Below are 27,541 nucleotides of genomic sequence, written 5' to 3'. Positions count from 1 at the left end.
GACTACTCTCCCTCTCCCGCGCCAATTTCCCCAACATCCCATAACCATTAACTGTTATGCCCTCCTATTCACTTTCTCCACTAAACCATTATTTCTAGTTTATTCTAAATTCGGGTTTTTTACAAGTTAAATTTAAGTGTGATTATTATATAGTTGAAGATCTGAGTGTTAGGTCATATTGATTGGTAGTTATCATGCAGAATCATCAAATTCACTTCACATGAATTCTTCTACTTTTGAAAGTCAAAAGTTTCAGCTCTACCTAAATAGAGTACTACTTTCCAGAGTACTACTTTCCAGTTTCACTTAAATTTCTTCCCAATAAAATTTACAAATGATTTACCTTCAATTCTACAAATCTTTAAAAAATATCACAGTTTATGTATGATCATAATCGTTATGTTTAAAATTTTATATTTTACACTTAAACAAACATATTATTGGTAATTATTATCGAGGACCACACATGGAAAACGCATCATTTGATGTATTTAGCAAATAATAATAATAACTAGTAAAACAACCAACATCAAAACGGCCATAAAATAATCTCAAAAATGACTACAAGCACACCATTCCATCCTCATAGTTTCACACTGAACCAATTTTTTTTTCATAAAAAAAAAAACACAAAAAAAAAAAAAAAAAAATTTAAACCTAAGAATTTACACATGCTTGGTGAAATGCATGCACCTTTACACACTCATGTCCTGGAGGAGAGAAGAAACAGATGAAAGAAATTGGTGGTTTATGTACCCAAAATTCGACTCGGAATTTACCAAAACATGAAGATAAACACCAACTAATTGAAACAAAATATCTCCATTACTGATTGTCAATGCAATGGCAAACTATGTTCCTGAAAGTAGTTATCAACGTCCCATATGCATGACCCAAAATCACCATCTAAACTAACAGAGATGTCATCCAAATTTTCTGCCAAAATTGGCACACTCATCTCATCGAAAAATATCCGAGGAGGTGTTTCAGAATCCAAGAACCCCTCATCTAAGAACAAACAATCTTGAACTTTTCTCCATTCACTATCAGTCTCGGTCTCAGGTTGATACTCTGTTCTTTGTTCAGCTTCTTCATTTTCATTTGACTGGAATCTCAAAACAGACGTTGGTGAATATATTGTCTGAGATTCTTTACCTGAATCATACCCAGAAACCGTTACAACATCAATTTCCAACGGTGTCGTATTATCATTTCTCTCAGGAGGTTTCATGAAATTTGTTTGAGCATCAGGCCCTTTAATACGAATAGCAGCTTTGTCATAAACAAGGGCAGCCTCTTCTGCGGTGTCAAAAGTCCCTAACCAGACTCTTGTTCTCCGAGAAGGGTCTCTGATCTCAGCCGCCCATCTCCCCCAAGGCCTTTGTCTCACACCTCTGTATTTGTTGCCATTAGATCTGCCACTTGCTTTTTGTTGGATAGGCTTTGTGATTCTGTCTCTGTTGTTGTTGTTGACTACATTCTCACTCGTGAATATTGAACAATCTTCAATTTTGATCTCGTTAATGTGCTTCTTCACTCGAGCAGGCGAGGAGTAATCCTCATCCTCGTCGCTTGATGAGTCAGTGGCATCAACATCAGTCACCAAAATGCGAACAACTTTTGTTTGAAACCTAGATGGCTTCACAAGCTTAGTGGTTATGGTGCGGTGTTCTGAGTATTTGGTACGAGATGAAATAGCTTGATTCATTTTAGAATGAGTAATAGATATTAAACAAAATCAAAAGCACCAGAAATGGTGTAGAGAAGAGAGTGTGGAGAGAGAAAGTGAAGGAGATAAGTTAAATAGAAGAGCTTCAGTTGCAGGGAAGAGTCAAAAGGCCAAGAATCGCAGTTTTAAAGGAGAATCCTGAAAGCTGAAACCTGAATGGCCTGACTTCTTTTTAATATTTAACTTGTTTTTTTTTCTCCTTTATTTTTGTCTGGGAAGTTACGATTTTGAATTTTTAATTAGTGATTGATTATTTTTAAATTGGAGAATTAAGATAATAATAATAAAGAATAAATCCATAGAAAAAGAGTGATTGTTACAACCGGTATCTCCGGTGACCACCAGAGATCCCCAACGACCCGCCGCATCTTATATTAGGACCGTTGATTCTTAACACGTGGTAATTTATTTCCGTAAACGAGATTGGGGCCCAGTAATAGATATTTACTTCAACAGGCCAACACGAAAAATGTATCACAGCTGTAACTTCATTGGATACCTTATTATGGGTCCCAGTTTAAACTTGTTGCCTGTTTGTCTGTGATGAGAAATAAGTGACAGCCTGAATATGTGAGTCACGTGAGGAAGAGACCGATTCTGTTACAAATATCGGGTGAAAATAATTGGGCCACCAACATGTCAGTGAGGTGTTTGACTGTCAGAAGATCAACCTCTCAAGTATTTAAAGAGATTTTAAATTACGGAATACCTCACAATTATATGATATTAATCTGTTAATTGTTTTTGCTTGTCCATCAAGCATGAAGCATTTATCTCTTCTATTTTTCTTATTAAGTCAGAACGACTTAACTACTTATAATTTGTTCATGCATTAAATAATTTAAATGAACCAAAAAACAAATTAATTTAATTCCGTAATTTTTTAATACAGAAGATTGACCGTTGACCGACACAAGTCTTGGGGCACAAGCACTTCATTGATTCTTGCACGCAACAGAACAACAAACATTAAATTTTAGTACAAATTCGAGAGTAGTATTAAAAAATAATAATAATCTTCTTTGTTAATTAATGAGATTATATGTTACAATTTAGTGCTAAAAAAAACATTATAATTTAATAACCGTGTTGAAAGTTATAATGTTATAATCACATAAAAGAGTTATGATTGCATGTAAGACAAATTAGAAGAGAAGGTAATCAGTGATTAAGGAATAAGGGTATAAGAGGGAAAAGTGAATGAAATTGTGGGGGTAAATTTTGTACACAATCTTGGAGAGAAAGGAAGAGGCAGAGATTGGTTGAAGTCAAGGATCAAGTATGTGTACCAGTGTATGGTTAGGTAGGCAACTGAAAAGACCTTCTCATTAATTCGTGTCATCTCTGCTTCATTTATTTCACGTGACCTATACTTATTGGTGTTTTTTTTTTTTTAATCACACTTTGTACTTTCATTTATATGAATTCATACACATTCAACCTACCAGTAAAAGAAACAATACGTACGACTGTTTTACTCTTTTTTTTTTAACTTTCTTGAGCAATTAAATAAATTAAAATAATCTGACTGTTTTACTCTTCACCATTTCACATCAGCTGAACTGTGGTCCCTGATGAAAAACATGCCAAACAAGCAAAAAAAAAAAAAAAAGAACAGGTAAGTTGATAATTCGTTTCATTGGGAAAGTAATTTAGATCAGTAAACGCTTTAAACGGATTATTAGCAAATATTATTGCTAAATTTCAAATCAGAAATACTCGCACCAAATTTTGTATTCTTACCAATATCAACAATTTCTTTATTAACAAAAAAAAAAAAAAATAATAAAAAATGTAAACATGGTAACGATAATTAATAAACGACATCAATACACAACGTTCTAAATAACATAATTATAATTATACGGCTTAACAAAGTTCTAGTACCCAACCCAAATTATTCTTACCTGCTTAAGCATGCGTGAGGTTCCAATGCTTAGGCTTATAGCACTAGGCACAACGGCTTCATAACTGATGAGTATATTTGGCCAGTAAAAAGGTTAAAACAGAGCAGCAAGTACAAATGTCGGCATAGCATAATATTCCATTTAAGTGCTTAAAAGAAAGTAATTTCGTATGATAAAGCAAACTACTTATTCCTTCTTTACATCTTACCAGAATTGTAAGAACCCAAAATGGAGAAGGGTTTATTTCTGAATTGTGTATTCATGACCATATCATATTAGCACCACCTATTTTTGCGGATTTAGTTGCCTACCACAAAATAACGGTGTCCATATGCACTGATTTCAAAACTTCACAGAACTTTAAAATTATAAGGATTAACAAACAGTTGCATATTTAACAAACATTAGCTACCCATCTTACAATTACATGGTTCTAAACATCAATTTTAATACAAACAAGCTAAAACGCCATTTTGTTTGGTGTGTGATAATGTATAAATCCAATCTTCACTTGTCCATTAACAGAGTTAAGAAAACAGATCATACTTCATTTTTCATTTATACATAAATAGGATATGACAGACTGTCCTAGCCCATGCCATATTTTTGGGTCCAGCTCCTAGCAGTTGATTCGTACTTGGCCCGGTCTGTCTTATACATATGAGCAATTTCTGGCACCAGTGGATCATCCGGGTTTGGGTCCGTCAAGAGGGAACAAATTGAGAGCAATACCTGAAAAAGTCAAAAAAAAAAACCCTTTCCCACATGCTCAAAAAACAGTAATCATGAAAGAGTGAATAACGGCCCAAAATAAAAAAAAAATGAAAAGTAAAACGTAATGTCTAAGAAAGATAATTTTGTGATTCCTTGCTAATATTTATAGGTTAATTTAGCTTGCCAGTGACTACCGTAAACTAAATTGAGATGTACTTGGAACCGCCCTTCACACCCTAACAGGAAGAGAGAAGCCATTAGACCTATTGGCAGAAACAACGGCGGACTTTACTGAAGCAAACATTTCTCTTGCATCAGCTCTTAATACTTTGGTTCATGACAGGACATTAGTAAAAGGAAAAAAAAAAACCAACCCATGTACATCACTACTTACAGATTGGCCCAAACTTTGCCCCAGTATGGTCAGTGGTATGCGTTTTTAAAATACGTATCTCATTGATTTCAAAAACAAAAATGGGCTGAATAGCCCACTTGAAACTAATCCTGCATTGGGCTATGCTGGCAGAAGATGTAAGAAGATTCTACACCACACAAGGAGTTCAGCCCATGACAGAATCTCCAAATTCAGCGGAACCTGCTAATACAATTCTACCAATACTACTGCATCCAGTGACAATTTTAAGTATCACAGGACTAAAACAATAATTTAAAAACTTCCTGATGGTGATTAATGTATCATACCAATCCTTATATTAGAGTAGGCAAGTTAGCATCTATTGGTCTTTTTATTTATTTTTATAATTCAGTAGTTGTCAAGAGAACAGAACCTTGGATATTGTCAAGGCTGGGCTCCACTGTTCTTTTAATATATCAAGACATATACTGCCATTGCTGTTAATATTTGGATGAAAAACCTTAGTCCTAAATGCAACCTGCAAAAACAGAGAGATATAGAAATAATTTAGATAAGATCAAAGAATTGCAGTGAACTACATTTATCTACCACGACTCCACAAGCCCCTGTAAAGCATTAGCCCCCAAGAATATTTACAACTCAAAATATCGCATGAAAAGGGTTTATCAGACACAACATGATATGTTCTGTATGTTCCCACCAAAGGAATTCACTAGTCAACTCCCATATTTCACACAAAAATGACTCATCCCATAATGCTTCAAATGTATACATAGCCTCTCACCAAAAGGGTATTATATGTTTTAACTATTCTAGGCATTTATGACATATTAAATCAATCCTTCATACACAATTCATCCTTCTTAAGTTCATTCCATTAATTCAATGAAAATCCTTGAAATTTTTCCCAACAATCACAGACCTTTATGTAAAAGAAAGATAATATTTGCCGCAGCAGCATTGATAACTAAATATTAGAGATAGCGCTTCACCTTTGGTGGTTTAAATGGATAATCCGGAGGGAAGTGAATTGTAACTAGAAATACTCCCCCTGCATAAGGACTATCTGTTGGACCCATTATGGTGGCTTGCCAGTGAAACATGTCTTCGTCCACAGGACCTACCAGCATAAGTATACAAAGCATCATATGTCATAATCACATGATATTTGGCAATAAGTGCAAAAAAATCATTGGAATGAAAAATAAAAATAAATTATTTTTCCACCAAAAATACCTTCATTTTCAACAGCAAAGATTTTCTTTAGGCAAAAAACTTAACACAAAACATAACACCTTGAGAATTTCCAAACCACCAGTTAATTGAAATCATATTATGTCTCAATATCAAGCCTATCACACTACAACTACAAACCAGATTCCCTGAAAGATATACTATTCTATTACTTTTAACATAACTGTGATAACTGTTACTAATATAGAAAAAAGGGCCTATAATGTAGGAAAGTGGACCTAGAAACTAATTATAATGCTGGAGAAAATATTGGGACATGCAAATTCCTGTAATACAAGATATACTCAAAACAGTTTCATTAAGTGCATTACCTTTCAGACAGTTAATACTCACCAGTACAAAATAAAGTATAAGCACAAATGCATGATTAGTAAGAGGCATGAGAGAATCAATACATAAGGTGACGACAGACAAGGGTAAGAAGCAATCATACTCATCAAGAAAAAAGAAAAGTTACAGACAGCAATTATGAATAAAGAAAACAATATAAATCCTGGATCTGCTTCCAACAATTTGCAAATTGCATTAAAATCATCCAAAACAACCCAATCACACTAATTTCAGTTCTGATCTCATCTTTCTTCAAATGCTACAGACAAAGACAAATATGAAAAAAGTACAACAAATTTGAGTCCCGTTGAGTACAGCCGTGAACGATGACATGGCACACAGTAAACTACTATATGAGCATGACTAAGCTTTAAGACATAAGTAGTCATAACTTTCATCAAACCATACTAGCCGAAGAATCAAATCTTTGAAGGCCTGAACTGATGAAGACCATAAACCTGTGAGAGGGATTGTGGCACATTTCACTAAAACGTTTTGATGAACATCAGTTTGACATTTAGAAAAATATAATACCACAACCAAAATCAAACACCCTTAATTATTCTAGGAAATCAATGTGTCAAATCCATTTCAAAAAGAGAGACACAATATGAAAAGCATACTCGTTTATTGATAAAGGAGAAAGACAAACAAAACATATATCCAAAGGCATGATGAAGTTAAGACATGCTCGAATATCAACACAGAGATAGAAAACAAAATCTACAGCCCTCCATAACGAAACTGAGCTTCTGAAATTAATTACAGAATTGTTTAACAAAGTCAATATTTAACGCAGAAATAAGCCTACACAAGCCATAATTCATTAGTAGAGAAAAATTACCCAAAATACGCAATCAACAGAATAACTACCAGAATTGAATTATCTAAGAAGCTAAATACACATCCTATTCGAATAATAGAACACACAATTAAGAAAGTGCCTAAAATTTGCACAAGAAACTTTGATTTAACAATCAAACACCATCCAATACAGAAACGGTTAAGTTTTACAAATTAATACATGAATAAGGTGAAACATTTAAAGTCATATATATGTAAAGCAATACATGAAAATTAGAGATTGAATTCCTAAAGCAACCAGAGACCGTGAAAGCTAATAAAAACACAATATAATTAAATAAAAAAAAAATACCAGCACTGCAAGAGGTAGGAGGATCTTTCTGGAGATCCTTGAGCTCCTTCAAGATCCGCTTGGAAGCCATGAGTAAAACTCGAAGATCTTCTCTGATGTACGAGACAGAGTTGTTTAGAGAGAAGGAGCGAACAAACTTGAGGAAATGTACCAAAGTATAGATAAAGATACGGTATAGCTGATTGCAACTTGTAAGTTTCTTTTTATTATTACGAGTCTGGTTTTGACACGTAGATTGATTTGGGTCCCATCGAATATTATTGTTATTGTAAATGAACGATTATGGTTGGACAGGAGATGATCGAAATTATTTTGGTTTGTGATTGGAGATTTTACCACATCTTGACTTGACTCTCACTTTCTTTCTCCAGTGCCTAAATCAATTTCGACTTTGAAGATTTTCTCGATACGAATTTTTCATAATTTTTATAAATATTAACATAATCTATTTAATAGAAACTCTTATTATATAAAATATATACATCCATAATGTAAACATAAAATTTTTATTTTATATACCATACTATCTTTGTCTTAGCTGAATTATCTTTTATTCAATAGTAATCACAATTTTTATGTATAAGTTTGGAACATTATAAATGAAATTATCAATTTTATAATGAAAAATAACTAATAGTCTGGTTGTACATAAGACATGATCATAAATCTAGAACTATTCAAATGTGTCAATGGTCATATTTATTTGCTTTTTTCCTAGCATTATTGAACATGCACATTATTCTGCAAAATTAATAAATAAAACGAAGATATATATATTTATGTATATAGAGGTGAAGGTGATTGTCTTATGGCATGGAAATTAAAATTGGTCGGTGCTAGTTATATTAAGAAAGAGACAATCTACAGAAGGTTCGTGAATATAATTTAAAAGAAGACAGGAAGAAGAAGAAGAAGATGCATGCGGGCATGCTTTAATTAGCAGGTAATAGTAGAAAGAAATATTAATAAAGTATCAAAACCAAAGTTAGGTGATGAGTCAGTTACAGAAAAAACCATAAAGTTTGAAAACTTCAAAAAAGTTGACAGCTATAGCCTATATGTATTTCTTCTATAGTAACTTAAAATATACCAATCCTATCCTTACTTGACGAGGCAGGCACTCATGCAGTAGCAGTGTTTTAACTTTAACTCAAATGTGACACCTTGGCATACAAAAATGGATGTTACACCATATTTATTTTGTTTCTTATTGAAAGAAAATGGCAGCCTGTCCTATCTATCTCCAACCCCAAAAAATTAAAGAAAAGATTCTTCAACTATTAAGAAAACCAATCAACCACCAGAAAATTAAATAATAATTTATAAACAAAAATAAATTAATTTATACAAACCCCATTTCTACATGTATCCAACCCATTACATCAAAAAGAATCCAAAGCTTAGACACAGACACATATCCTTCAATTTGCTAAATAATAGTCTCAAGAATTGTATATATCATATCATCATGTTGAAAACATCGGTCTTCTTCTATCATCAATGGATGTTGATCCTGCGCTCAAAATTAATTTACAACAATCTACGTTAGACTTGTCAACTTTCAGAAATCTCCATGTGAATATCATTTAAAATACATATAACTTCTCTAATACAAACAAAATTCCTGTATGTAGAGATTAAAAAAAAAAAAAGACTTACCATTTGAGTAAATTAATGGTGCATCTGGGCATTTCTCGATTAAGAGTCTTCAAAGTTACACCACCACAAAAGACATTAACACCCAAAGGTCTTATCTTCCAGCCATTCCACTCAACACCAGCGGTCGTCCGAACCTCAACATTCACCACCATATCCTTGTTTTTGTAACGACTCATCAGCCTTGGCCCCACCCCATCTTCAACCAGCTGGTTATTCTTCGTCTCAATCTTTAAACTCGTCATGTTGTTTTTGGCTTGAGTGAATCCTGCCAAATTTGTTGATCCAAAGTCTATATCCTTATCCTTCCCTGCACTCATCTCCACTTCGGACCCACCATAATAATACGTTAACTTCTCGTTAGGGTTCCGTACTTCTACTCTTGTTAACGTTGCAACGTTCAGGTAGGTGCCGTCGGTTTTTACACTGACGTTGAAGTGTCGAAACGAAAGTGACTGCAGGTGAAAAACTGGGGCTTTTGGATCAAACCAGAGGTAGAAAACTGCAAAAGATATCAAAAATATGATGGTAAGGATTAACATTAGGATGCAAAAGGAGCAACAGCAAATACGACGAAAGCTCCTGCGTTTCTTCTTTTGGTGGAAGGATGGTGGGAGGACTAGTTTTCGTGGTGGTGCTCTCGGGTACCGCTGGACCGGAACGGTTGGGTCTTTGTAACCCGGTGGCTTTTGGAGTGTAGGTTTCCCTTTCTGCACGTCAGCCATTGTTGATCTTCGAAAAATTAAGACGCCGGAATGAAAAAGTTCATAGCAATTGGAGGGCAATTGATCAGCTTGGATGATGATCAAATTAGTTTCTGTTGTGTATAAAATTCGATGAAATGTTTTCTAGGTAATACAAGATTTGGAATGAAGAAATTAAATAGAGTGATGAGAGTAATGAAAAGCACAAAGAGACATGAACATGCAAAGAACTTAGTTTGGAAATGGAACTGAATTCAGAAAACATAGATCTGAAGAGATGATAATTATGAAGATTAAAGGGATCTCAAATTCATCAAATCGGATCGCGATGACAAAGTCATTAAAAACATGGGAGAGAAGGACAGAGAAAGAGGTAAAATTTAAGACTTAAAAAAAAAAAAAAAAAAGAGAAAAAAAAGAGTTAGAAGGCTATAGAAACAAAGGAGTGAAGGAAGGACTTGTCTCTTTACTCTTATGGAAAGCTAAAAGGTACGAGTGGCAACAATCCATTCAGCAAGATTCACGCGCCGCGCTTACAAATGCTGAGATGGCACTAAGGTTTTCACACTTTTCTTCATACCATACTCTCCACATGGATATATAAGGACACGTGGAATGTATCATGTGAAGGACACGTTGCACTCAAAAGAAACTGACTTAAATAAAGTCCTTGGACTTGGATTATTAAGTGCGAAAGCCAAATCCCAACAGTGTTGATGAGAATAGCAGTCTACGGTAAATAGATAATGGAATATCAGTAAGCAACTTAAAATTTGATGTAACAATTGGACCTAACTAACATTTTATGGTGAAATGTCTATTATTATTAATAATTTCACCGACAAATTAAACTTGGGAATAATTGCAACCAAACCAACTATTCTTGTTGCATCCAACCTGTTACCATAATACATTAAAAACGTGTTTGAATTGCCGGCTTCTTCCAAAACCAAAAGGGTCCATATATTTCATCTTCTATTCTACAATTATGGGTTTGAGAGTATAAAACGGAGAGTTTTTTCGCGTAAATACTGATGGTTTACAAAGAAAGGTAGAAAGAAAAATGGAGAGTTAGAAATAAGAGTGATCAATCTTATGTCTCAATGCAAAATTGAACTATTTCTGCAACTACCAACTATGAAACCACAACATTTACAATTGAAAACTTTGTACCATATTTCAAAAAGTCCTTCATACTAAAGATTAAATTGTTCACTACAGAAAGTTGAAGGCACTACCAAAAGTTGCAATCGCCCTGTCCACTCTTCACCTGGTTTCAGTGTAATCGGTTTCTCAATTGCTGCTCCATCAACACATAGCATCTGCTTATATTCCTCATCGGCAAAATCTACCATTGACTTTGATTTCTTCTCCCATGGATTCCACACCACTGTTAAACGAAAAGGAATTATTATTTTTTTAGAAAAAGGCCAGAAAATTCCATCAAATATCACACACAAGAAAAACACTAGATAAAATCATCTGGAACGTAAATTCATCAATACGAATCACACTTTAACTTTTAGTTAAGCCTCTTGTGTAATTGGGTAACTGGATGTCTCTCTATTAAAAAGAAAAAAATCACTGAAATTATCACAATGTATGACATGTCTTGATACAATTTTTTTCCTCCCGAATTAGCAAAATAAAAATGTTTGGCAGGTGCCAGCTTACCAACATCAGGCAGGCCTTCCTTTCTTATAACATATGTTCGTTTCTTTTCATGATCAAGCACTGCAATTACATTAGGGCAACGAAGATAAACTCTGTCCACCTAGCAGAAAAAATAATAGATAAAAAGTAAGCCTCAGAAATCGGATTGCGCCAAGAATTTAACTGGGAGAGAGTTCATTCAATTTTGGAAGCAAATGTATGAGATACCAATCTGCATTTTCTCAAAATCAACAGTTCCATTGTACCAAAAATTCAGTAGTGCATATTCCCTAACAAGCAGTGAAAGTAGTTTCAAAATCATTAAATTCCATGAAGAATTAGAAAAGAAACTCTGGGCTAGAAAAAGAGTTAGCACTTTCCAAAAGAAATTTAAGAGGAGAAGAATAAGAGACACATCAACTGTAAAACCTAGAAATAGTCGAAATTAGAAAATTTCATAAATCCATCAGAGAATTAGTCCCCAATTATTAGATTTCTAAATGCTTTTAACAGGTCACACTGAGAAAACTCAATACTTTACCTCAGATTCAAAAGTTACAGCATCTCCTTGTTCTGTAAAACGTTCTCTTTGGCGAAGATTATCAAGGTAGTCAACCGTCTCCAAGCCTTCTATCCTCACTTCACTGCAAACACATTCACAAACATTCATAATCAAATGTGAAAATTTTCTACTTTTAAGTTAAAGTAAATAAAATTCTTACCTTATATCAGAAACCAACAAATATGTGTGATATGCAAAAGAGAAAGTAAATGGCTTGCCATTGACATTCCTCACTCGTGATATTAATGTCAGATCTCCATCTACTCCGAGCAAGACCCTAAGACGAAACTCGAAACTGAGAAGAAAAATCGCTCATTAGCTACACAACCACCAATTAAAATTCACTGCAAGCACACATAAAAATGTCTATCTACAACATAAAGACACTTCAATATCTAAATGTGCTAATACTACACAACTTCAACCATGGAAAACTAAAAAATTCCTGTGAATGTATGTAAAAGTGTCATAAGAAAATCTACAGCACCCCAAATACATACCTATAGGGCCAGCACTTCAAGTCTTCTTCCGATGGTTTAAGCAGTAGGTCAACACAGCCTTTTGCATTGAAATCATTTGGCTGCAGATCTGGAGTATTTTCCTCAATTGTCCAGAATTTGTTCCTTGCAAATCCATGCTGCTCTAGTGATCCACAGTTTCCAAACTTCAAAAGCATTAAAAATAGTATACATCAGTACACGTTCAGCAATTTATATACAAGCTTGTACAGAACAAAACGATAATAAATACCTGTGGGAAATAAATAGGGATTCCGCCGTGTATTGCTTTTGAGGGCTTAAAAATCGCCTGTTATAAATTGGGGAAAGAAACTGTTAATCTAGCAAGTTTTAAAGTTCATTACTTATATATAACAATATTTATAACACTCTTTATATAATCTAAATTCTTTATTATAAAATATTTCATAAAAATAAGTATTTAATAAATTTTTTATTTTTTAAATATAAATTAAAGAATAAATTTAATTTTTTATATCTAGAAAATCAAATTTTACTTTTTATCTTAATTTTAATTAATAAACTATAAATTTTTATGTATTTTATTTATTAAGTTTTTTTCTTGAAAATAAAAAATATCTTTATTCAATTTAAAGAATCTATTATATTTAAATAAAATTTTTAATTTTTATATTTAAAAATTAACAAAAATGTTCTTGGAAATGCTCGAAAAAAAATCATACGATTTTCTAACTAATACACAACCGCCAATGATTTTTAAGTAAATTGGATAATGTGCCAAAATCGTTAACCAGAGTGAAGCCGAGTAATACCAACTTCACGTTACCATAAAATGAGTACAAACATGACTATGCAAATATAAAATAAAAATCATATGACACAAAAAGAAGAAGAAACCCACAAAAAAAAAAACAAAAAAAAGCAGCAGAAACCAAACCTTGCTACTGTGAACAGAAGTTCTTCCCCTTTCTCATTTCTCCATGAAGTAACTTGTCCTCCTTGCAAGCTGACCTATACCATAGAGAATTAAATTCACTTTAAAACAACAGAATATTAAATTCATCCATCATCAGCTACCCAATATAACTCTTCCTGTTAGAGTAAAAGAAAATTAAATTTATAGCTTCAATTGGAGCAATTCATGTTTAAAAATCTGACCTTAGCAGAGGCCCCTTGTGGGTTTCGAAGCACCACCTGATCAATCCCATTCCAGTCCTTTGTCATCTCAGATGTTGATTTAACATCGCAAATTGCTGCAGAATGCCCCATATTGCAAAAAAAATAAACAAAAAAAATATTCTATTCCTCTTTTAACTACTCAAGAGGACTCTAAAGACTGCCACCGACAAGGTAATGAATAAAAAGAAACACAAACAGTCACAATTCGGAACGGCGCCTACTTGTGAACTCAGAACTATAATCAACAGCCAACACCGATTCTTTTAAATTGCTCAATTTCTATTTAATTATAATACATCAGATCTAGAGAACCCCGAAAAGATAAGTAATATCAAACCCATTGAAACTCTAACTCTAAAACCCACACTTATAAATGATAAAACAACCAATGCAAAACGGCGAAACATCTGGCAACTGCGTACATAAACACCTATCCTCTAATCAAAAGGAAATCCCCAGAAACTTGTCTTATTTACACTATAATAAGACAACTTAATCTAACTTTAAAAATACATATAAAAATAAAACCCATCAAAACCGGAATTAGCTTATTTCGAAATTCGAAAATTAATTTCTGATACAACTGAATCCCAACCTATACGTTCATATTTCAGAAACAAAAAATGAAGAAACCCAAAAGCAAACCCTAAAAATGAAAAAAGTAAATCATAATGAAGAGGCAATGCGAAGCCTACAACGGTAAGTAATATCGGATAATAACACATGCACGGCTACTCACTGCGAGTCTGCCGAATGAAAGTGTTAAAGCAATCCTTTAAACAGAAGACAAATAAGTTACATTTAAAAATTAGTAACTAAAAATTGAAGCAAAACATTGGATTGAAAATAAGATTATGAAAGTGATAGCATGTGAAGAAGTGAGCTTAAAAAGAGGAACCGAACTGGTATTATAATTCTGTTGCAGAGATCTAGGACGTGGAAATGCGAGAAGTCTGTACAAAACGGTCAACAATTTAAACAAGAATTCTACTATTCATTATCTTTTTTAAATTGTAAATTGTACATCAGAGCCCTCCATTTGACACCTTCGCTGGACCTCCAATTTTTTATTATTTATTTTCTGTTTTCTTTTGTCAAACCTCTAATGCAAGAAGACTACGGCGAGGTCTCATAAATGTAGTTCTTGGATGTGATACATAAATTCTATGGCTTTTGATTCGTTTGAAGTTAGAACCTTTGCATCTTAAAATTCGAAAATAATCTTAAAATACCGGAAAATGTTATCGCAGTTTCTTTTGATTGAAGTTATCTACTGAAGACAAAAATAGGTAATCTTTTTGCAATACTATTACCTGCATTAATCAATTTGTATTAATCTAAATACTAACATTAAAAATTCACTTAGATTAATACAAATGGTTAGTACACCTAATATTATTCATGTTCTTGGATTTGTGTGGTCTTGGGTTAGGGTTTTGAAATCTTTTGGGCAGCCTTGGACTCCGTGGGCCATAAGTTAACTTTCATGTTTGCTAATCACGATAAGCTTTCCACGACAATGCTAAAGACTTTAATATATACTGTGGGCTTTGTTGCATTTTGATTTTATAAACAGCTGAAGATTTAATATCTAAATTTTAATTTCATATATTAATGATTAAAATAATAGAAACTAAAAGCATATAACAATATTAAATATAATAAAAAAATTCATAATAAGAACAAATATATTATCATAAATCAAAGTAGTATAAAGTATGCACAGATATAATATTAAAGATTAACGTTAGGTATTTGGACTCAGACATGGACTTTAGAATTCCGACTTTGGGCCAACCCAGGAATGGATAACAAAAAGTCACATTCAAACATTCAAATGTGGCGCTTTTAGAAGGTCAATGAGCTAACGTGTAGGTCGGCCATAGACAATACCAGAAGACATTCTAATTTATGTAGCTTTAGAATTTTTTTCTTTTGCTTCAACTTCGTATTATTTGAGGTAAACAATTTTTTTTTTTTTTTTTTTTTATTTATAGAATAAAAGTGTCTAAATGACACCTTAGAATTGACATGTCAGCAAAATTATAAATTGATGTCACAAATTTAAATTGAAATATAGACCAATGCAAAAATCTTTTGTTATATGTTTTAATTTCTAGAGTCATTTATTACTATTATTATATTCCTAGGAGCAATATATTATTAAACAAGAGAATTTGACATAAAACAGAGAAAAGGCTCTATGTAAGCACACCAAGATTCATGTAACCATAGGTTTTAGGTTAAAAAATTCAGATAGCTTTCTTCCCTGGTCTAAAAAAATGTCTTAAGTCCCTATAGTTTAAATAAGGTGGAACCATCAATACCAGATTGAAACGGGAGATACATAAAAACATCTTTATAAATCACGTAATTGCCATTGATATCAGTAGTTTGTTAATAGCTTCACATCAAACCAAAATACAGCTTATAAGTTCCAACACCTTTCCTAAACTCATCAATTTCTATTTTCTCTTGAATGTACACTAACTTAACCTTGGGCCCATTAGCACTAGCACTCTGATTTTACTAAAACACATCAGGTTTGCCATGAGATAAACTAACTTAATATGTAAAAACTCCAGGACCCATACCAATCCTATTCAGCTATTTAATCTCTGCATCTGCCCACTGTTAGCAAATAAGCTGATTCCTTAATCAGCCAGCAGCCACAGCATCAGCCCTCGGACTTTTATCCAGGAGTTGATGTAGCTTTGCCCCAGAGTTTGAGTTTTTCTCAAACAGGTGACCTTCTTCCCCAACGTTTCTATCCACAGAACCTGAATTGTTAACTCTAGACAGCAGGTTCTCAGTACTAATAGGTGTGACCCTCTTCTCGTCAATGTTGTTCAAAATAATCTCTTGAGCATGCGCATTCTTCAGTTTCTCCTGTATAATAAACCACTTTATAAGTTAGCACAAAACTTTTCAACTTGGAAACACACAACTTCCGGGCAAACCAAAAAATATTAAACAGTCTCAAATCAAGAAAGAAGAGTAATTGCAGAAAGGTAACAGCACTTACCATTAATTTTGCATTTTCTAGCCTTAGTTTCTCTGACTTCTCAGTTAATTGATTCATTTCAGATTTGAGTGTCATATTCTCAACATTCAATGAATCAACTTTACGTGCCAGTTCTTCAGCCTCAGCCTATATGGGGGATAAAACATTAGCTGTGGACTAAATTTTCAGTAAGATACATGAAATTCAGCCAACAGAACGTTTTGAGTAAAAATCTATGAGCACTCTCATGTCCCTTAGTCTTACCTGCTTCCTCAACCTAGACCTTCTAGCAGATTCTCGATTAGACTGTTTTCTCCTCTCCCGTTTGAGCTCCCGTTCATTCTAGCAAGATGCCAAAAAGAGTATAAAAAATATATATATTAATTAGAAACTGCTTCATATGCTGCATTTACGACTGAAATTCATTAGTTTTTGGAACAGCTTTAAAATATTAAAGTTTAGAAACAAGATGAAGCACCGAAGCAAACAGGGGAAGAAACATTCACAAACAATACCTGCAACCAGCCTTCAGTAGGCAAAACTGCACATTGTTGTGGAACACTAGTTGGACTCGTCTTAGCATTCATGCTAGTAGGGTTTTTAAGCTCCAATGTTGTCATGCCAGGAGAAAGTACAGGGCCACCAGGTTTTCCTGGAACACCATCAGCAGCAACAGTTGTGCCCAACACCACATTAGGAGCTGCATTCACATCCCCACCAGGAACAGGATTTGGCCGGGTCTCAGTTTTCCCATCTCCACCTTTTGGCATAAATATTAAACAAATATAAACATAAACGCATAAAAACTTCAACCCAATAGGATTCTAAGGACCAATTCTTTTCTCCTTTTCTTCCTTTGTTTTCTTATTTTCCGAGTTGGGTGTCATTTTCACACTTCAAAAATCTTCATAGGGGCCACCAAAATTATCAATTGCAGGTAAAATTTTAGATCATCAATTTCTAATGCTTCATTAAGAATGGAGACATACCAATGATAGGCATCCCGTCTCGGCTTCTTTTCCTCCTACATTGATCTTCCTGATATAAGATAGTAAGGGGTTGACAAATTTATTTACAGTGACTATATTATATATAACTTTCAAATAAGTTAGTGTATCACATAAAGATGTAACAAATTTTCAAGAGAAAAAGAAGTACTCACCTTAGAAGTATTCCCATAACTCCCGTCAGTTGAACCTTCAGCCTCACTGTCCAAATAGGAATAAAATTAGTCTATCCCAAATGGAGAAAATAGGAAAACCACTAAACCTGTCAACAGAGTTATGTGCTTGTTCAACGCACCTCTGAGAGAGCCTATGTTCAGCCCCATCATCAGCACTCTCAGCATTACCATTACCTATAGACATTGCAAGACCATCAAATCCTTTCAGTTTCTTCATTAAACCTCGCTCTGAGTTTCCTGATGATTTTGTTGGTGCTTCTGTGCTCAAAGGGAGTACAGCCTGCATTATTACATCCAACATCAACTTATGATACTTACAAACCAGAGACAGACCAAAAAGATAGACTTGCAAGAGTTGAAAGAGATAAGAAGCAACACTCCACTTACAGCAGGTGATGGTGGAACCCCCTGACCATGTGGATGTGACGTCTATAATATGGGAAAAATAGAAACATCAGACGATTTCGGTAAACAAAGGGCAATCACCACATTCTAGCTATCCACCGAGTGCAATGAAGGAATAATTATCATTTAACACAATTAAGCTGCAAGAAAAATGGGATCTGGCCAATTCTACAAACCAATGAATTTTACCAAACCAGGAGGAATTTACAAACATCCCATGAACACAAATCTAATACCTCCTTCACATAACATCTGCCCTCTGATACTTCAGGGGAAAGTCCCATGAACTCAAATTTAATAGCTCTCTCAGATAACAACTTTGCTCTAATACTTCAAGGGAAAGTTCATAACCATTTCTAAAAAGTGTAGAGAAAACTACAACTTACCAGAGGAACTGCAGGATGTGCATAAACTCCTCCCGGAGAGTAAATTGCAGCATAAGGTGCTCCATAAGGTGGCATCATAGGCTGGAAGGATCAATGATATCAAATTAACCCCATCCCAGTATACCAAATTCATTCCTAAATATGAAAAAAAAAAAAAAAAAAAAAAAAAAAAAAAAAGGGCTGCTTTCAGACTTCCTCAAAGCTCTGAAGAATACCTGTGGTGGACCCCACATATAGGGGTGAGAGGATGTCCAGATGCCACAGTAGAGTTGTAATATGGTGAATCCAACTCTGGGGCCATAATACGCCAAGATGCAACAAAATAACATAATTCCCATTTAGCAGTTTTATACTGTACGCTGGACAATCGTAAGCGAAAACGATAACTAATTGCAAGTCAAGTGCTAACCTGCATAGCTGCCCAATCGGATACACACGAATATTGCCCTGATCCTGTTAATAATCAATTTGACCATTGTCAGACAAAAACTTCATAAGCAAACACCGAGAAATGAAATTGGTTTTTTTTTTTTTTTTTTTTTTTTTTTTTTTTTTTTCCTCCAGAGCAATAAAATCAGGTTTCTCTTATTCTAGTTTTTTACAAAAGAATCCTGCATAAGTTCTCAGCTCACCGGTGGTGCAGGTGAAGATGATTTATCAGACTTCGAAGACTTCACATCTTCATTGTTTCCCATGGTCAAGCACCAAACTGGAAACCCCCAGGTAATTCAGAGAAGATGAAAGAATTTCCCGTCTTTAATCAATAGTCAGTTGCATCAAGGTAAAACAAGTCAGGTCATGGTTGGCAAGAAAAGAAGAGCATAGAAGGCAAAGTACAGTAACAATACAATTAAACATATCAACCATTTGGGGCATTCGTAAACATATCAATTCCCACAAATCCCCATCAGATACAACAGACTCAGATGAATTTTCCCTTTACAAATTCGGAAAACAACTGATAGAAGTATTCAAAATTCTTGAGTTAAAAATTCCTTAGATTTAGAATTCTTTAGTTTGATTTGGAATGCGTCCAGGTTAACCATAAATGTATGATTTAATTGCTAAATAAAATTTACGCTCCCTTTTTTCTTAATCAAGTTAATTGATAGTTTAACACTGACAATTGTAACTCAACGTGCAACAAACACAAGCTTTTATCGATATAAGCACCTTCAAACGAAGAAATTTATTTACTGCTTCACTGAAATCTACAATCAAAATGAATCGATCATTCATGTCCTTCAACAATTCGAAAAAGTAACAAAACGTTGAAGGCCTGAGAAAAGTCTGAAATTTGGGGGTATAAAAGTCTTTTCACGCCCCCACCGATCATAAGAAAGTGATCTGTATAGCCAAAGGACTCAACAAATCTATCTCAAAGGGAGACAATCCGATAATAAAGGACAAAAATACCCTCGTAACAGCAGTCGAAGACTCCTGCAGTTTTTTTCTGCATGATAACTCATGATGGTTTAGATGAGTCTCCTAGTCCGGAAAATCATATTTGCTTTAGATAGCACAGTTACATATTGCAAATTTTCCTAATTTTTTTTTTTTTTTTTTTTTTTATAAATCTGACTCGCTGTCAAGCTTGATAAGAGTTGTAGATTTGAAGAAAGCCTACAACTCGTAAATTGGAGAGAACTAAATAACTTTGAGCTCTGATACCCTATTTGGTTACCGAGAAAATCAAAGACATTCCTTTGCAACAAGGAAAATTCTAATCGTTCTTTTAGTCGTGCAGTTCTGTTACATCAGTTTATAAAAACCGAGAAAGCTCATACTCAAAGGTTTGATAAGGGATAGTTTGGCGTTGAGGCCCAAATCGAATATTCAAATTACAGTTTCCTTTTAACTTTCCTACATTTTGTAGCCAATCAAACATCACCTAATCGACATAATTTGACGACTTCAACACTTGCCTATCCCTTCCACCATTTTCTTACCAACCAAACAAGAGGTTAGAGTTTATATAACAGAAACTTGACAAACGAATCCTCTCAAGTAACTGAAATTTTTTCAAACAAAAAACTTGAAACTTTTCATACCTTATATTTCCTGACACCAAATCTCCTCTTCGCACTTCCGAAATCCAGAAACTTCAATGCTTAAGCCTTGGATTTTCTCCAATACGAAAACAAAAATAAAATATAAGCAAAAATAGAAAATACAGTTTTGAAGAAAGACTCCAAACTAACTTGTCAGCCTCAGCATTTTCTCTCTCTAACTTTCCCTCTCAAAGAACAAACGAAAAAACTGAAAAGTTCGGTTTCTAGTCTACAGAAAGAGAGAAGAGGGAGAGAGAGAGGAGAGGTGGTGAAGAAGAAGGAGAGGGAGCAGCGCCAAGGCAACATCCACGTCATCATACGCGTGTCGTATACAAATACATCGTATATACGTGGGCAAAGTTGGTTGTTGAGTTGGCCCATCCATAATCGCGCTGGCCATTTTTATTTATTCCAACGTCACCTCTACCATACACGTGTTCGTTAATAACTCGATCTACGCGTCCCCGATTAGGGTCCAACGTATTCCACCCGTCATGTGGCTTACGTGGTGCGTTTCATTAAATTAATTTTTTTCAATTTTTTTATTGTTATAAAAACTTAACTATAATGAATAGGTCCTTTGGAATCCACCACTGTGGACTAGCCAGCCATTGACTGCCAATATGGGGTCCCAACCCCAAGCCATGCTTAACAGTTAACTCCACGGATTGAGATTTGTTCGTTTGATTTTTGCCATCTGTTCTTTTCCATTTTGTATTTGATTAATTTTTAAAAAAAAATTAATTAATTTTTTTTTTTTCTACTCTTAATCTTTAGCTTTTGCCAATGATTTGGCAAACCACTTTTATCTCTATAGAATTTCTTCTTACTTTTTGTAAACGATTTGTGTATTGTTAAATAAATAACAGAACCTGAGCATTTGTTTGGTTTGTGTACTGACACATGAAATTTTAAAGAGTAAACGGTATATTCCCACCCAAGGTTTGACAAAATCCTAAGTTGGTACCCTAAATTATATTTATTCCAGATTCTCACCCTTAAAGTGATAGAAAAATATTTGATGTAACGATAAATGGGTAAATTGGCCATTTTACATGGACGGTGCACATTAGCAGATTGTCGTCTCTAACAGTCATTTGACGCACGTTAACAGACGGCATCCCCGACGTTTTTTGCCCTTTTTTCGGCGATTCTTCCACCCAAAATCACCTTTGTCACCACCGTTTAAACCCCCCATCATCCCCTCAACAAAACCATACCCTTCACAACCTCTCATCACTCGCCGATCGTCGGCCACAGTAGCCGCGACATGCGACTGGTTTTTAGTGGTTTCCCACAGTTTTGAACAGCAAAAACCCCAACCACCACCACCATTTGACTCCTTGCATCCTCCCCTACAAAACCCTTAACCTTCCCAGTCACGACAGCTCACTGTTTACCGTCCACCACTTCACCAAAAAAGGCCGATGAACACGAACTCTCGACCAGTGAACGATGACAAAACGGTTGTTGAGGACATAAGGGTTTTATAGATTTGGAAACGATGGTTGCAGTGGTGGTGTCCAATTGGATTTTCAACGCTGGAATCAACCCGAATCTAGCGAAGGACACCAAAAACCTAAGTCTAACGGTGCCGGCAATTGGAGGGGCCAATGAATCGGGAACCAGAGGGGTTTTGGAAAGCGGACTACAGGGAAGGTGATGGAGGTGACCACAGGGTTCGACACCATTAGAAACAGCCCAGATCGGGCTGTTTCTGAGGAGGGTGTGTAGTGACCGAGTGTGTTTTTGACATAATTTGAAAATAAAATGGTAAGTTTTATAATTCTACTAACTTAGGGGTTAAAACATAATTTATTGATTTAGGGTTAAGGGCATTATGGTAATTGCACCCTTTAAACTCTAAAAATTACTAACACTGTTATTTTAAGGGTGGGAATTTAGGATAAATGTAACATGGGATACCAACTTGGGATTTCGTCAAACTTTTGGTGAGAATTTGCCGTTTACTCAATTTTAAATCATATCTTAACATTAAAAATAAATCTTAGCGTGTAGTAATTTAAACATAGTAAAATTGACTACTTACATCATTTGTAACTTACAATTGCTAATTCTGAATGTTGATCATAAAATGATATGTATTTATCCACCCAAAAACTTTTTTATGATACAAATCCAAAGCATGATCTGCTTATCTTTTTGTTAGCAACATGGTGCTCTGTTTAACCACAATTGGATGACTTAACAGTCAACTAAAACTTTTGAGTATATTATTCAAAATGTCTTAAATTCGATCTATCTGAATTACTAATAGGGTGATCACTTCAAGAATTTAGTTGAATATCATGTCAACTTCAAGATCTTAATAGATTAAGTAAGATTTGCTTAAACCGACTTGAATACTCTAATTACCAAAAAAACAAAAAATACCATGGTGCTGTGCAGTTTGCCCGCAACTTTGAAGATGTTGATGTGTAAACTGTAAACCTGATGAAATTAATTTGCAGTTTTTTTTTTTTTTCTTAATTTAAGAAAAGTAATTAGACACTGCGCCAGCATGCCGTAATCATGTTCCTAATAACTGCAAGTCTTGAATGGTTAATTGTCAACGTGTCTAATTTTAGTACAATAATAATGTACGTTAACAACTCGACTTGCTTACCTACATTTATGAAAATTATTGATGTGTTTCTTAATCGTGCATTATGATTGTAATGTGCTTGTATTTTTTAAAATATATACATATTACGTAGGTAGCAAATATTTATATCAAAAACACCAAATAAAAGTAAAATGTTTTATATGTTAGCTTTAAATGGCATAACCTTTTCAGTGAGATATCGTAAAAACAAAACGATTGCAAGAAAAGAGTAATTGATTTACATTTTTGTCAATAAATAAATAAATGAACATGTATAATATTAGTTAGTGAACTCAATGCTATTTCTATCATGTCTTAGTCCTCGCAGATAAATTTTCATTACGTGAATAATTAATACCCTTTTTAAACATTATTTATTTGAATTTGTTTTAAACTTGAGCGAAATATAAAAGTATTGATTTATTATGAAATAAAAAGTGATTATTTAAAATAAAATCTCAAGATATTTAAGAAAGATTAATTTATTAATTAAAAATGTAAAAAAATTGAATAATTAAATTTATTTAATAAAAAGTTTCTCTATTTTTATATATTATTTTTTTCTAAAATTTTATATTATTAGGAATATGTATGCTAATTAAAAAAAAAAAACTAGAAAAGACAGATTCATTCTTTGTAGATCAATTCTCATTATCCTTCTACACTGCCATAACGCAAAAAATATTAAAGTGCAGGGTATTTTAAGTCATTTCACTTACTAGCGTCCTTTTTTCCCACGCGGATAGCACTCCATGTCTGACGCATTTTGTTTTGACTCGGGCGCCACGCAGTTTCTAATCCCAGCCCTCCATTCATATTGACTATTCAAAATCACTTTCCCAAATCATTTCGCTAGCGACCCACGTGTACGCGCAGAGTTCACCAGCCTTGCCATTAATAAATCCATAACAGAAAATAAATAAGATAAATTCGTTACCGGGACCCACTACTGACGTTAACATAATCCACGGCTATAAATGATAAAATCCGACGGTAAAAACTGAGCCACGGCACCAAGAAATCAGAGAGTATCTTTGCCAACGAGGACTGGTTAGTCTGGCTTGGCTTAAAAAAGAATCAAAACACGAACTTGATGTGGTCCCCACTCATGTCGGTCGCGTGTGTGGTCCGGACACTGACGTGTCCCACGCAGGTGGACTCAGAACCAAGATGGTCCCACAGGCAAGAGAGGTTGCGTAGCCAGCTCATTTTTCACATCTCCTAAGACTTTCTAGAGATTTACATGATCCACTTGTCACTGTGATCTCCACGTGGGAGGATTACACGTGCCTCGTAATTAATGGATGTACCTCACACCATTCATCTTTTAAGTTACAAAAATTTTAGAAAGTTAATATTAAAGCAAAAAAAATTAATTAATTCGTGTTAGATTTAATATTCTGTAATAGTAAAAACAATTTAAGATTATATTAGTATTTTTAAAAGATATGCTGAAACAGTATTAAAAACATAAGAAACCCAATTAAAAAAATACTAAAATTATAGACAACACAAAATAAAAAAAGATAAAAATAAATAAAAGAACAAAATAAGTAAAATAATAAAGCCAAATAGCCAATGTCAAGATTAAGACCAATCCCCCGAAGTGGCCAGCTCAAAGCCATGCCCAGCGCAACGGGCTATCGCCTTGGTGTCTAGCCGTGGTCTACTAGATCTAGCATACCGATTCGGCCTTGCGGGCTTAATTATTGTTCTTTCGTCACATCACACCTCTTTTATTCTACCTTTTTTTTTTTTTTTGGGTTTTTCCTTTTTTTTCCCTAAAGATTCATAATTTATAATCGAAAAACTAAAATACAGTAGCATTAAAAAGAGATAAATAAATAATAAAGGTATATGATTCTTTTTTAATGTCAGCATTAATCACGGTTATTGTATGTGTGTGTGTGTGTTTTTTTTTTAAAGAATTTGAAAACTTCTATCTTTATTATTAAATTTCTGAAATACCTTAATTGATAATCTTTATAATAACTTTATTGTGGCAGTTCTACCTTATCAACTAGGCTACGGGATTACATGGATTTAACTCGATTATTTAGATAAGAATATTATAAACATTTTCGATATAGGTAAAATAATTTAGCTTTTTTTTTTGTTTTAGTTCAGATTGATGTGATATTATTTTATTTTTTGGTTAAGTTGTTGCGCATTTTATTTGTCAAATATATTTTTAAGTAATCTAATTGAGTCATTTGTCAAATATACTATTTAAGTACACGAATCAGGATTGAAATGGTTATCTTTATGATTTAGTATAACTGTAGGTATAATTTAATTATATAACATGAATTAAAACGAAGGAAATCAATTCTTTTAAGTTAACACACCTCCTTATAAGCACAATTAAATTCATAAGTTACAAATGGATTTACTAAGGCCTCATAATAACTGTGTGGTTGTTGTCTCATCAATCACGTAAAAAAAATCCTAGAGTTCCAATTTATTTAAAAATCAAACCTTAATTATCAATATTATTGTCATTGTTATTTTATATATATATATATATATATATCCAATTCTGAATATCAAATTTAATCAATACTACTATTTAATTCCGTTTTGAAGTGATTAAGGTGTGAAAAGACACTTAACCCATATTCGAAAATTTACAATAAGAAATCATTCTCTTAACACTATTAAGTGGATAATTAATCAATACTGTGGAACTGATGAGGTTAGCAATTTTTTTCTCCCCTGAATGAGAGGGATAGGGAAGTAACAAAAGTCACGTGCGTATACATGATTAAAACATGTATGTATTTTAATGTCTAAATCAAACTCCCGTATACATATCAATTATCACATCAAATTAAAAGTTGAAATTGCTATCATGAATAGGTATAAATTGAATTATGATTATAATTCTAGAGTGTCTATAGTATAATTTAGCTTAATTTATTTGATGAAAAACGATTATGTATAAGTTTGAATATTCAAACTAAAAGTCCGTACATATTTGTAAGAAAGATTCCACAATTTTTTGTCATTTAATTCACGAAAATTCTGCTTATCCAGTTTATCTACTTTATTTGGTATTAATCAACTCATGAGTTCTGACAAAAATTAGGGAATCAACTATGCATCCTTCAATGATCATGTTTTATTGTTAGCCTAATGTTAACGCATATATTGAGTTTCAAATTTATAATAGTTACATTTTATTGTATTATTCTTTGATTTGTTATGTCTAATAAGTCTTCTTCTTATAAACATTTATGTAATGCAATAAAAGATGGAACCAGAAGATGGGCTGGCAAAAACAAAATACAAGGAGTGAGTGATATGTTCAATAGAAATCCATACACGTAGGATCACAACATTAATTTGGATAAATTAATTATACAATTAGCTTAGTAAATAAGGAATTAAAAATAATAGTAAATGGTAACGTCAGCTTTAGCGGGTTTTTTAATGGGAATCAAAACAACTTTAGAAATAAAAGGGTACATATGCATGCAAGTCCAATTGGATTGATATTTGATAAAAAAAGCGCGCATGTGACTGGCTGTAGTGGAGTGTGACGTAATCGTCAGAAAGCCACGTCAGAATGAAACTTCAGCCGTTGATTAGTTGGCTATATCAACGGTGATGCGGGTTTATCGGTGGGATGAGAAAGAGACATGTGATTGGAGGGATCTGACGTGGTGGCCTCTTCTTTTTTTTTTTTCTAATTTTTTAATCTAGGTTAATCAGACTAAGCATCGTTCCCGACAAGGTGACGTGTCTTGCAGGCACATGGTTTACTACGCAACTTACAGTGGGTCCCAATTGACGTGGACGTGCAGAAAATGTTCAGATCNGTTGTCGAGCAGGACAAATACAATAAAGAAAACAAGTATGCCTACAAAAGAGATGGTTATCAGTAAACAAATTGACAAAGCTTTTACCAGAGAAAACAGAGGTGCTTTACTTATCAAATGTAACTTAAGAGTTTATATTTATTTCAGAGAAAACAAATTGGTTCTCCCTTATTCTGTATCCCGGCACCGCAACAAACAGCTATGTCAGAAATCAATTGTGCTTGTTAAATCATAAGGATGAGATTTATCTATAATATACTTCAACCAGATACTCAGAAACAGTTGATTAATTATTATGTGAATTATGGTAGGTGTCAACTATTTAATTTTAATTTAATCAGAAGTAAACATCAAAGAAAAGAGTTAAAAATATATACTGTATATATA

General features: G+C 33.7%; 5 protein-coding genes across 5 annotated transcripts; all 5 read right to left on the bottom strand.

Moving 5' to 3' along the window:
- Positions 1 to 529: 529 nt before the first annotated feature.
- On the bottom strand, positions 530 to 1,857 carry LOC116137173 (ethylene-responsive transcription factor CRF6). The gene has a single exon (XM_031422860.1). The coding sequence runs from the start codon at positions 1,706 to 1,708 to the stop codon at positions 836 to 838; it is 873 nt and encodes a 290-aa protein (XP_031278720.1). The 5' UTR covers positions 1,709 to 1,857; the 3' UTR covers positions 530 to 835.
- A 2,121-nt stretch (positions 1,858 to 3,978) lies between these two features.
- Positions 3,979 to 7,628, bottom strand: LOC116136953 (ubiquitin-conjugating enzyme E2-17 kDa-like). The gene is made up of 4 exons (XM_031422640.1): positions 7,467 to 7,628; positions 5,719 to 5,846; positions 5,139 to 5,243; positions 3,979 to 4,368 (listed from the first exon to the last, which is right to left on the bottom strand). Exons 1-4 carry the CDS (start codon positions 7,534 to 7,536, stop codon positions 4,225 to 4,227), a joined length of 447 nt encoding a protein of 148 aa, XP_031278500.1. The 5' UTR covers positions 7,537 to 7,628; the 3' UTR covers positions 3,979 to 4,224.
- A 1,008-nt stretch (positions 7,629 to 8,636) lies between these two features.
- LOC116137020 (NDR1/HIN1-like protein 13) lies at positions 8,637 to 10,219 on the bottom strand. The gene is made up of 2 exons (XM_031422703.1): positions 9,126 to 10,219; positions 8,637 to 8,979 (listed from the first exon to the last, which is right to left on the bottom strand). Exons 1-2 carry the CDS (start codon positions 9,845 to 9,847, stop codon positions 8,964 to 8,966), a joined length of 738 nt encoding a protein of 245 aa, XP_031278563.1. The 5' UTR covers positions 9,848 to 10,219; the 3' UTR covers positions 8,637 to 8,963.
- A 659-nt stretch (positions 10,220 to 10,878) lies between these two features.
- On the bottom strand, positions 10,879 to 14,437 carry LOC116137017 (putative glucose-6-phosphate 1-epimerase). Its single transcript, XM_031422699.1, has 8 exons — positions 13,679 to 14,437; positions 13,466 to 13,531; positions 12,792 to 12,848; positions 12,542 to 12,705; positions 12,202 to 12,336; positions 12,021 to 12,123; positions 11,501 to 11,600; positions 10,879 to 11,216 (listed from the first exon to the last, which is right to left on the bottom strand). Exons 1-8 carry the CDS (start codon positions 13,787 to 13,789, stop codon positions 11,023 to 11,025), a joined length of 930 nt encoding a protein of 309 aa, XP_031278559.1. The 5' UTR covers positions 13,790 to 14,437; the 3' UTR covers positions 10,879 to 11,022.
- Positions 14,438 to 16,043: 1,606 nt separating this feature from the next.
- On the bottom strand, positions 16,044 to 21,031 carry LOC116136976 (common plant regulatory factor 1). Its single transcript, XM_031422663.1, is given in 15 exon segments — positions 16,044 to 16,588; positions 16,725 to 16,850; positions 16,968 to 17,045; positions 17,219 to 17,463; positions 17,693 to 17,741; positions 17,866 to 17,911; positions 18,006 to 18,166; positions 18,678 to 18,758; positions 18,893 to 18,924; positions 18,927 to 18,958; positions 18,960 to 18,986; positions 19,088 to 19,103; positions 19,106 to 19,130; positions 19,310 to 19,431; positions 20,729 to 21,031. Coding segments are annotated over 14 exon segments (1,212 nt in total). The 5' UTR covers positions 19,373 to 19,431; positions 20,729 to 21,031; the 3' UTR covers positions 16,044 to 16,357.
- Positions 21,032 to 27,541: the final 6,510 nt, after the last annotated feature.

Source organism: Pistacia vera, unplaced genomic scaffold, assembly GCF_008641045.1.
Source record: "Pistacia vera cultivar Batoury unplaced genomic scaffold, PisVer_v2 Contig320, whole genome shotgun sequence".
NCBI classification, from domain to species: domain Eukaryota; kingdom Viridiplantae; phylum Streptophyta; class Magnoliopsida; order Sapindales; family Anacardiaceae; genus Pistacia; species Pistacia vera.
Note: the sequence above shows the minus strand (reverse complement) of the source record. Positions and strands in the feature narration are given on the sequence as shown.